This window comes from Pygocentrus nattereri, chromosome 3, assembly GCF_015220715.1.
Source record: "Pygocentrus nattereri isolate fPygNat1 chromosome 3, fPygNat1.pri, whole genome shotgun sequence".
In the NCBI taxonomy this organism is placed as follows: domain Eukaryota; kingdom Metazoa; phylum Chordata; class Actinopteri; order Characiformes; family Serrasalmidae; genus Pygocentrus; species Pygocentrus nattereri.
Genome location: NC_051213.1, coordinates 20,387,916 through 20,400,021, shown reverse-complemented (window position 1 = coordinate 20,400,021; position 12,106 = coordinate 20,387,916). Strand labels below are relative to the sequence as shown.

The following is a 12,106-nucleotide window of genomic DNA, read 5'->3' as shown; positions in this document are numbered from 1 at the left end:
ATCCTCCTCTCTACAAGTTCTCTGGTAATACTCGGTCATAAATAATAACGTATTAATCTAACATCGGTAACTAGGCCATTTGTTTCCTACCAGAGGCTTAACGTGAGCTAACCTCAGATAAATAGCTTAACATTAATCGACTAAGCTGACGCTAGCAAGGTTTCTTCAAATGTAGCTAACAATGTCTAGCAGTGATGTACTGACGTCTTAACTCTCCTGTAGCGCTGGTCTTCATAGGCTCATCTTCTTAATACTGTATATTTATCTTGTATAATGATGTCATCAAAAAACAACACTAACTATCTGCTCTGAGCATTTAAAAGAAATAGCATGTGCTTTTCAAGTCTTTAGCCATAATGGCACAGGCTTTTAGCGTACACTGCACAGTTCGCGGTAGCGCGTTGTCTTGTGGCAGCAGTAACGTCCTCTCACCTGCACACATCACCCTTCTGTGTGAGTCAGTAAAACTAGAAAACAGTTCAAAAACGGGTGCCGTGGTTGTTAAACTGAGGCGATATTCCCTGGTTCGTTTGAGGCTTCGTAGTCAGGAGTGTTTTACATTAGTTCAGCCTAAGGGTGGGAATCTCTGGGCACCTCACGATTCGATTCGATTACGATTCAGAGGGGCGATGCGATTATAAAACGATTATCGATTCCAAAGACATGCAGTCAGGCCAATTGGACATGCTAAATTACCCCTGGGTGTGAGTGACTGTCTGTGTCTGTCTGTCTGCCCTGCGATGGACTGGCGACCTGTCCAGGGTGTATCCTGCCTTCCGCCCGAAGACTGCTGGGATAGGGCTGTAGCTGAGCGAAAGCTTGAAGCAGAGCAAACCAAGACTGTGTTTTCGTTTATAATTTTCTAACCTAACTTATACTAGGACATTATCACACACTGAGACATACTGGACATAAATGTTGTGACTACCAAGGTGGTTTGATTTTTGTTGAAAGGACAAAATGTCTCCTCTTAACATTTGTGTTGTGACTCCTGATGTAACCCGGCTTCAATGTAGAGGGAGCCGGTCGGATTTCTCGCTCATCCAGCTGTGTTTTCGTTGAATCGTTGACGTCCGCATCGCGATGCATCTAAGAATCGATTTTTTCCCGCATCCCTGGTTCAGCCTAATTTATGGGTTTCTTAAGGTTTGTTACAACTAAATTGTTCTTGTCCACAGATCTTGCAGTTGTGGAGTTCTTGCCTCGTTATTCTGTTTCTTCAGTAAAACCCATCTATTCCAGACAAGCTGTCATTTGAGCTCTGTGACTGTTTTCAGCAGAAGAACTTCCAACATGGCAGAGCACATTCAGTCTGCAGAGTTCTGACAGAAATGCTGATGTTGGTGTTATTCCAGATTGTCAAGTAAAGGGTTTGTTGTACAGTTTGACCCAAAACCTATCTGGAAATCAGTTAAAGCGGTACCTAAATGATAGCTGAATACTTTGCCTCTTTCCTAAGGCACCAGGAAGTGGACAGGTTTGGATTGATGTAAACCTAGCAATGTTTATAATACCAGATAGTGAGTTATTCAGCAACCTTAATAATAAGAATAGTAAAAATAATAAAGCTTTCAAATTAGTTATTCAAAGGTAAAAACATATCATATATAATTAGATCTTTGAAAAAACCATTTAAAACTTGTTACTTATTTTACTATAGGATATATAATTGACAGAAAACATACTATGATTATTATACTACCTACATTTCTCCCTTCATTCTTGTTGGGTACATTTTTTTTGCTTGTTTTTAACTTGTGTATTCACTGGCCATTGTATGAGGTTCATATACACTATACCAAAACATTTCAGTTTTGTGTGTTTGCTTTTGTACATTAATATTTATTGTTTACCTTTGAAAATGTTTAGTTTTAATGCACAATACACAATTTGACTGCATTCTGAATGTTTTTGCTTTTTGTTTCGTTTAAAGGATTCTGCAATGCTGAAAATGCATGTATGCAAAACAAAGCATTATAATCATAATATGCCCATACTACACTCCCCAGAAAGGGTGCATATTTAACATATTATAAGATAAAATTATGTATTTATAATTTGTGAAATGGCGCTTTATCCAATTTTGAATTTGTTTCCTGTGAAAAAAAATCCTCTAGTAGTTTAAATTGCGAAAGTGTCCCATACACACACTTGGCTTGATCACATGTATGCATGTATTTTAAAGAGGCACCCTGAATGGGTTGACACCTATATTTCACAGACATCAACAACAGTTTTTATTCCACAGACTGCTTAAGCGTAATTTTTCAGACATTTTTGTTCTCACTAATTTAAAATAAAATGTCTGAAAAATTTCAAGCTGGAAGATGCCAGATTTAGCCTGTATGTCAGTGGTCTCTCCACTTTGCTCAAGAGATGTTCGTCCACCGTGGTTTAAAATCTGTGCAGAAATATTGTGACGTGTATTTATTAATGTGGAAGTAATAGCACACTCTGTGGAATGGGCAGCATAAGTCCTTAAAGATGTACACGCAAAGACTACAGACAATCATCTATCGCAGGGATGGAGGCTTATTTCTTCATTAAGGTACTTTTTATTTATTGAACCAAAATCAAAACGGAGTTTTCATTTTACATTACATTACATTACATTTACATTTAGCAGACGCTTTTATCCAAAGCGACTTACAAATAATGAGGTACATAGAACAAGCATAGTCAGGCCTTAAAGGAGGCCAAAGGGTAATAGCGGGGTAGAGAAGGGAAGGAGGGCAAGAAGGAGATGAGGTTGGTAGTGGTTAGATTGCAAGAGGTGATTAGAGTAAGTGCTCCCTGAAGAGCTCCGTCTTCAGGAGTTTCTTAAAAATAGCGAGGGACGCCCCTGCTCTGACAGTGGAAGGTAGCTTGTTCCACCATTGGGGAACAATGGAATTTTGAAACAGTGGTTTATTAAAAAGTAATTATTCATTTTTTGCATGTTCTGCAAAAATGATGTTGCATATTCAAGGCCACATCTGGGCCTGGGACCAGTGTGGACGCATAACTGTAAATGGTCCGCAGATCTGGCTCACACTTTTTAGATACACTCACTTTACAGTGTGTAGGCCATATCTGGACCACAGCCATTAAACTTAGACATTTTACAGTATATGGGCCAGAGCTGGGCCTGATCCCTTACTTCTACTCACTTTACAGTGTGAGATCCAGAGCAAGGCCACATCCATTAGTTCTTGCCATTTTACAGTATATGGGGGAAAAAAAAACAGTGATATGACCCACAAGTGGGCCAAAAAATGTTTGCTAACTTGGACATAACAACGTTTTTAGACGTGGATTGTGGCGCCAACGATTTCCCTGCTTTGATTAAGGTAAAGATGGATCTCCAGAATCCATTTTTATTCACTTTAAATTTGCCTACGTGTGTATTTTACAAATTCACAATTACGCACGTCTGCACTGAACACCTCGTAAGGACAGTTTGTTTCTGAATGAAAATGTTAAGTGTGTGCTGTTGAACTTGTTGTCTGTTAGTGCAGTGGTACAGGAGTTACCGAGTAGGGTTTTTATCGTACCCTCAGCCGAGGTCGTCTGAAGAGTAAAGCGAGTACTTCATTTCACCTGTAGGTGGCAGTACCGCGTTCTGCTGTTAAACCGCCACAGAGGAAGAAGCAGGAGAGGCGCATGCTGACATTGGGGCTCGGACTGCAGCGCTTGGGCGAGTCGCTGAGGCGCCGAGGTAAGACTTTAGCGGATTAGTAGACCAGATTTGTTGCCTTTGACAGGTTATGATACACTTTCCATAGAAAGGTTTTCGTTTATCACGCCGGTCTGAGCAGAGGTCTGAGCGCTTACCCGTCATGACGGTGTGGACGCTGCGTCATTGCTGAGTGTGTCGCTCCGTAGATGAGCTGAATGTTGATACCTGATGAGCTTCATCATGTTCACTCCTGTTTTTCTTTATGTAGAGAGTCAAAATACGAGTATTCTGTGTTTTCGGCGAACGTGTCAAACTCTCTTAGCCTGTTAAGTAGCGTTAAAGCTAGCTAAGCTAACCACTGTCCTACACGATGTGAGTTTGGCAGAGCACTGAAGGTGATGGAAATGCTGAGTGTAGGTCATTTCCCCAGTTGGTTAGATGTTGGTTGTTAGTGAGGCAGAGTTTGAGGACCTTTTGTAATTAGGTCTACCTGGATTTCCGTATTGGTGTGTCTTCAAATGTGATCTGAGCTTCATCAGTCATGTGACCTAAGGCTTGAACAAAATCTTAGTGCCAAATCTTTACTAAGGTCATTACTTTAGGTCATTTATAGTATAAGTCTAGCACAGGACTTCTCAGAAAGAGGGAGGTAAATGCAGTCAGGTGTTTTCATTACAACAAGTGTAGATCTGACCACCTGTATCAAAGAAAAAAAGTCTACCTTGTCTTCCAAACAGAATAATGTTCAAGTCCTGTGTGGCTCGATTAAAAGAGATTTCAGAGGACCTCAGGAGAAAAGTTGCTAAAGACAAACGCTTACAAGACGGGAAAGCATTATATAAGTTCGCTCCAAGGGCTGTCAAACAGTGACAATGTGACAAAGACATCTATGCATGCATCTATGAATCCGTTCATGCCAAAGGGTTCACACACTTTTCTTCCTCTTAAAATTGTAGATAGCGAGCAAGCAGCACCAACAACAAATTAGTGAGCTTTCAGGCCAATTGTTTCTGTTACACTCCAGTGTTTGCTTAGACATACTACACATTTCCCTTAAAATAACTGTGTCATTATGATTTAAGTATGGACGTATGTGGTCTGTTGAATAGCTATTTAAGGATCCTAATGAACTTTGTGATTTTATTTTGTTTTTAATATACATTCACAGAAAGGCGGAGGATTCAAGATGGGTGCCTCAATGACTACTTCTGCTACCACTGTGAAAGCAGAGACAGTGACATTGCCGGCTCAGTTTGGTAATGGCTCCTTGCCTCCACAGGGCTGCCCAATGCATCAGGAAAGCCAGAAGAGTAAGTTTAAAATCAACCTGAAATTAAAATGGGCCTTTTTATTTATTTTTTTTACCTTGTTAGTTAATGTCCCTGGTTATATTAGCCATAATTTCCTCACACCATTTAAAAGACAAAATTATTGTTCTCTCATAAGATGAGATTGAAGTGCTGTGATTTATTTTGCTTGCCTCTAAAACATCTTTTGATTACATTATGGTGGGCTGGAAAAAAAAACAAAACATGATCAAGATCACATTTCACTTCCTACTCTCACCATCCCCACCCATAGTATCGGGCAAAAATGTTTTTAATTACTTTGTTTCAATCTGAAATATGACACAGTATAGAAGGAAATGTGTTGTGATTTCTGATTCATATAGACTTTAAGTACATCTCAAACACTGCTCAGGTTGATATGTTCTCTGTTGTACCATATCATCCAAATTTTAAGGTTCTTATCCATCGGAGTGCCCCATGCATCAAGCTGAGCCTCCTGCCGGGCCAGTGCACCAAGACCGGGCCTACGAGTTTGTCGAGTGCCCATTGAGAGCTGCAAAAGCAGGCACACAGGAATTATCTGACATTGATCCAGCAAATATGGTACTTGATCTATCACTGACTGATAGGACGATGTTGTTCATATTTGATTGCATAAATTTTGAAATTATGAATTGGCAGTCTTACCTATGTGTTTGTATTCTCATTTAGATGCCCCCACCTAACCAGAAGCCGGCTCCTGACCAGCCTTTCTCTTTATCAGTTAAAAGAGAGGAATCCACCATCCCCAGAGCTGGAACAGATAACAACTGGGTTTATCCCTCAGAACAAATGTTCTGGAATGCCATGTTGAGAAAAGGGTAAGTGTTCCTTTCTAAATAATACTAGCACACTTACTGAGTTAATCCTAATCATTTTCTACAGTAAATAGTTTTTATAGCATGAAGAATATACAAAATCTTGCTTGTTTTGTGATGAGAAATAGGATGTTTCTAGTAGTAACAAGGACGCAGAATTCTTTAAGACTGCATGAGAGCCAATTGTCCTACATGGAAATGCATAAAGATTCGGATGAGCTGAAATGTTGGAATGCCGAACCATCTCACATTCCAAATGCGTTAAAATTTCTGATACATTTTTATGTATGAGACAGTGTGCAAATGATGCTGTCTTTTTTGTGCAGATGGCGTTGGAAAGATGACAGCCTTTCCCCAGATGACATGACAAATATCATAAAGATCCACAATCGCAACAACGAACAAGCTTGGGAGGAGATCCTGAAGTGGGAGGCACTGCATGCCGGGTGAATAAAGCTCTTCTTGGCTTAAGCCAGCTCATTTTTTTTCTATTACCGTGCCAGTAGTGCTGAATTGAAAAGCTTATCCTAGTCATTCTTCTGGCACACTTGTGAAATTTTATATATAGCTGTGCTTCCTTTTTTTTTTTTCCTTTTTCTTTTTTTAAATCATCATGCGTTGTGTTTGTTTTGTAGTGAATGTCCATGTGGTCCATCTCTGAAAAGGTTTGGTGGTAAAGCAAAGGAACTTTCACCCAGGGCTAGGATACGTCACTGGATGGGGTATGAGTGTTTTTCCTTAAGATCAAATAGAAAAGATGCCTAACATCCCTCAGCTTTTTCTGAAGAATGTGTTCTGGCTGTGCCTTCTGCCCGATGACTGCTGGGATAGGCGTGTGTGTGTGTGTTCTAGCTATCTTTATGTCTCAATGTATTTTTTTTTTTTTCCCCATTCCCCTTTTTTTTGCAGGTATGAGTTACCTTTTGACCGACATGACTGGGTAGTAGATCGCTGTGGAAAAGAAGTCAGATATGTGATCGACTACTATGAAGGAGACATTGACAAAGACACACATCAGTTCTCAATCTTGGATGTACGTCCAGCCTTTGACTCTCTTGGAGCGGTATGGGACAGAGTAAAGGTGGCCTGGTGGCGCTGGACATCTTAAACTCTCTGAAATCGCATGGTCATGCAGAGTTCTTCAAGCATATAAACTGATGGCGATGTGAAGTGGTAAAGCAGATTCTAATACATGCAGATTGCACGCTGGAGATGAGAGTTTGTTTGAACTCTGTACTGGAGGCGTGAATGTCTTTAATTCTCTTCTGTTTTTGAATGTAACTCATGTATAATGAGCTTTTCTGAAGCAGATGTGAATATGAACATCTTCTTTGAGAATTTTTCCTTTCCTTCGTACAGTTTAGGAGACAGTTTAAGGGAGCATTTCACCCCAAATCTGCAATTTCTTACCATTTAGAAGTGAACTGTCTTATTGCTTTGCTGTTTAGTTTGAGGGCATAGTCATTGGAGAATTACAGAAACTATTACAGAAACTGTAATATTTTTCATTTTTTTGGTATCCCTTGTGAAATTAATGGTGCATCCTGTTAGTTGAATGGCAGCAATGTATTAGGGCTGTGTGTTTAGCCATTTAAAGACAAAAAAAATGAAGCAAAGTCACACAAGTGAGTGGTATTATTAAAATTTCATACCACTAGCCTAGGGTTTTCTCTATGGATTTTTGGTGTCTGCAGTGTCTCACTGAGCATTTAGGCCCAGCCAACAACTTGTTGCCCTTTCTGCTATGCTTTTGGTGAGAGAGGCTGAGCTATATTGTCATTATTTGAATGAATTATTTGAATTCTTCATTCAATTATTTAAATTATTTGGTCATTAAAACCAGTGTTTCATCTTTTTAGTATTTTTCTTACAAATTTGAAAAATACTATTAATCAGTGGAACGTAGAATGGATCAGTGCTAACGGGGATTTTTAAATCATATAAATTGTTTGTTTTCAAGGAACGAGAAGTTCTGCATCTTTTTTATTAAATGTGTATCTCCTTTTTTCGTGCCCTTCTGATGTCCATGTGCTGGTCTGGTTTTGGTGTTTAGAAAGTGACGAGTGATTTTTATTGTCTGTGAAGTTCATTATATCCACAGTACTTACTGAAATGTTAGTGTCTGCACCAGTGGGTAAAGTTCCTGAATTTCCAAAACCAATGAAACTTGTAATTGACTCACCAACATGGTCTCTTTCTCTGTATCCAAGCTATTTTGGTTTTTAGAAGGGTGTAATAATGAGCTCAAATATTACTTTTTTTTTTTTTTTTTTAAATAAATAAAGATGTGATTTGCTTAGGCCACCACCAGATGGCATCCTTTCTACAGGCATACATTTCCCTCCTTTCAGTTTTACACAAATGTTTCAGGAGACATGTTGACTTAGAGGTAGGACCAAGGTAGAGCAGGGCTGCAACTGGGAGGTACTTTGTAACAGTCATGCAAGTGTATTTTTTTCCCCTTTGCAGTTCTAGTTGGAGGTTTACCTTCCAAAAACCCAATACAAAGCTAACTAGTAGCACAGCTTATATACAATTAGCACCATCTTTGAGCAGAAAACTTTTTGAAAATAGTTGCATACATATAAGAGCTGGCATGAGCATAAGATGCAAGTTATTTAATGCAGATACATTTCAGATGGGCCTGGATACTTTACCTCTTCATATCTCTTTCATATATTTATGAATTTGCATCTGTTTGTTATTGTAGACTGTATTGGTCACATCTCTACAGCAGGATAGCCTACAAAATAGAAATCTATTGGAATAATCCAACAGCACAGTTGTTACCGTTCTATGGTCTGTCTTTCTTCAGTGTGTAATACTTGGTGTGTGCCTTGCAAGCAGATAAGCATCACATTTCATACAGCATATGCACAGTGTTAAAAGAAATCATGCAAATAAAACTCTAAAATACATAAAACATAGCTTAATTCTGAGGGTAATGTGGTTGAGAATATGTGGTGTATTAAGCTACTCTTAGTTTGCTAGGATGTTACTATGCATAAACCCTGTCCCAGTTCTCATATGAATACAGCCTGTTTAATGACATTCTGGCTCATAAATCTCATTAGAAGCAGGAAAGTGCACTCGCATTGTACATAAATAGTACTTCTACGTCTATAGCAAAATGTTCTGTTGTGTTTCATGTGTTCACACTGTGAGCTTAGTAAAGGTATGGTAGATCCGTACATCTGCCATTAATAAAATGTATTGGCATTTTGGCTGAAAAACATCTGAATCGACCAGAAAAGTGAGCACCTCTACTGGAAATGTGTTGAAAATTTCATAAGCTGTTTATGCAGTGTGGCCAAATCACAGTTTTTAAGGGTGTGAATCAAAGGGCGCAAACTGGTACACAGCTTGTAAAGAATTTTCAGGAACAAAGATAGCAGTTATGAATGCTCTGTGCTTGTAGAATGTCAGAAGGGAGAAGAATACTCCTAAATAAGCCTGAGACAAGAGTGGGTGGGCTATCAGGCGCTTGTGTACTTCTACTGAGTGGGTGTGGGAAAAAGCTTTTCTCACAGCAAGATTAAGCCTTGAGTTCCTGTCTTCCAGCCCACTTAGGATGTTGGATTGGCACAAGTTTGACATCTCCCACTCACAGAAGCTTCCTAGAGACCTCGTTTTGACTGGTCCTTGCTGCTGCAGTATTTCTGATTATACTAAAGGATGTGGTGGATCATTTCTCTTGTGCAGACTGAAGGCCACGGAGATTCATGCACAAGCTCAGATATGTGCATGTTACATTTCCACTAGGGCTGCTGCTTGGCAGAGCGCCAAGTACCCGCGGTGTAGAGCACATAGCGGCTATACAAACAGCCTGTGGCAGTTCAGTCTGGCTGGCTGATCCCCTACATCCCCCCACCACACCCCGACTACTGCTATCCAGACTGGGCTTTTTTACATGCTAAAAGATGCTGAGATGTGCCAAGAACAATAACAAGGCTGTGTGTACATTACAGCTGTACTAATAATTAGCCTAAGAAGATTTGCTGCATCGTGTGATTATTGTTGTTTAAGTATGGATGTGTGTTACTTTCAAGGTGTTAGTGGAAGATAATGAGCATTTATACATAATAAAGACTGTACTGTACAAAAGCTGTACTGAAGCAAACCTGCACCTAAAACAATACAAATTGAGCTACTAAAGGTGAATCAATTTCCTTTTAGTGCTATGATGTCATCACTGCTTAAAGTGTGGTTGATAGGAGTAAAACTACACAACATATTGCTTGTTAACTGTTATCACATTGGCCTCTCTGATTCTGTGAGCATCATGAACAATGATCTTTGGGTGTTTCATTGAATGAATGCATTTAGCAATCCAACATATAAATAATATGGGTCAAAATAATGAAGGCAGATCCATAACTTGACCATATCAAGGGTTTACTAATGTGTTTTTAATACATAAGGCATATGTAGTTGTCATACATAGAAATACTGTGATGTGGTATTTTGCTCATGTTGTGTAGCGCTGACCAGAACTCCTACCTTCATTTCTCCTCTAAATGGATCCTTTCTGTTACTAAGTAATAATTTGCTCCGTTTGGGGATGGTTTATCTGGATACATTTCTGACTTCATCTTTTAATTTTCAACATTTATCGCAAAAATCTAAAATAATAATCTTTCATTTGTCAGGACCCAGAGCTCCCCGCCTCCGCTCCAAAGTCTCAGACGATGTGGAAAAACGTTACTAATTAATTAAAGTTAAATCAAAGTTTTAGTTTTAATTTAATCTGTTTTCTAATTTTAAAAGAGTAGGAAATTAAAAGAATTGAAAAAGCGTTCTTGCAAAAGTTAAAGAAAAGTGAAGAATCAATCTTTGCAAAAAAAGTCAGATGAAAAACCAAACTTCAGCCGCAGGTTCGGTTCGAAGGAGAGAGAAGGCCCTCTTCATTTATTAGTTCCAGTGTGACAAAATGGCGCCCGAAAACCACAATGTACAGACAATCCAAACACATTACATCTTATACCCAAAGCTGAGCAAGCTCATCACCCCTCCCTGGGCATTTTTCTTCACCCCTCCTTTTTTAATGTCCCTGGACCAAAGTTGTGATTCGCAATGTGTCTCATTTTCCTGAGAAGTCTAGTAACCCTTATTTCTCACCCAACTCAAGATGTGTTTTTACTAAATTTTTCTCTGCCTTGTTTTTATCAGGCCTCTCTATCCTCCCTGTGTCCGTTGTTTGTAACACTTTCTTATTAATTTGGCTCAAAGACCGGTTCTTACCAACCCTCATCAGTTAGCCTTCCTATTCCCCGTTAGCATCTACTGTACATCAGTGTTTCTCACTGTTTCTGACCTTCCAGGTGTTTTTCCTACCACAATGGCTCCTTTCATTACAATACCCTGCTTTGTGTCTGGAGTGGAGTTCACACCATTTCATATATGGAAATGTTAGGCTTGCTCTTCCAGTCCCAGTCTGCCTGCCTCAATGCTTATAGGCCTATCTGTCTCAGTTTTAGTGCTTATTTAGTGCTTATAACTAAAATATTAAAATTTTTAATATTTTCCAAGCTAATGATTGTTACAAAACTTTTATTAATTAGGGTTCAAGGAGATTTTCTTCAAAAAACCCTGACATTTCCCTCCTATCTCATCAGAAACTTATAACGAGATTACATACTTATCAGCTCATTTACATAGAGGACATAGATTACAAGTGTAATGGTTACAAGTGACAAAAAATATAAAATTATAAAACTACTTGTGAAATTAAGTCAAACTATCATCAAACCTGGTTAGTTAAGTAACATTGAGCATATAAAACTGATTAATACAGATTAATAAACAACATTAACGGAAGTGCTCAAAGTCAAATGTCAAATAATAATGAAATCAAATAAAACTTCAAAAGCTATAAACAGTTCAAAAATGTTACTCACTCTACTCGTTATGGACTGCTACATCCATATAAGTCAAATGAAAAGTGTAAAACAAAAGTGGTTCTAAAAAAAACTAGTCTTAAAATCAAGAAGAAAACGTTCAAAAATTAGAGAGTAAAATTTAAAAATGAAAAAATCAAAATTAAACTCATACCTTTATTTTAACAACTTTACCATTTCCCTCCTGCCGGGAAAACATGACCCAGGACCCACCTAATAGCAGTGAAAACATTGCCATAATATCATTATAATATAGAATAAAGCCAAAGTAGGAGTCTGATAAACCTTTAAATGGGGGCGAGAAATAGTCAGATGTGACGGGCATAGCATAAATCAGTCAAACGAGGTCATCGTAGAGTCTCGCAACTTCATTATATACATAACAGGTATCCCAAATAGCCATAT

At 38.7% G+C, this 12,106-nt stretch overlaps 1 protein-coding gene across 1 annotated transcript; it reads left to right on the top strand.

The window, feature by feature from the left end:
- The first annotated feature begins 3,596 nt into the window (after positions 1-3,596).
- On the top strand, positions 3,597-8,099 carry LOC108428970 (cytochrome c-type heme lyase). Its single transcript, XM_017700377.2, has 7 exons — positions 3,597-3,697; positions 4,827-4,968; positions 5,402-5,550; positions 5,659-5,807; positions 6,131-6,250; positions 6,440-6,526; positions 6,714-8,099. Exons 2-7 carry the CDS (start codon positions 4,845-4,847, stop codon positions 6,910-6,912), a joined length of 828 nt encoding a protein of 275 aa, XP_017555866.1. The 5' UTR covers positions 3,597-3,697; positions 4,827-4,844; the 3' UTR covers positions 6,913-8,099.
- The last annotated feature ends 4,007 nt before the right edge of the window (positions 8,100-12,106 follow it).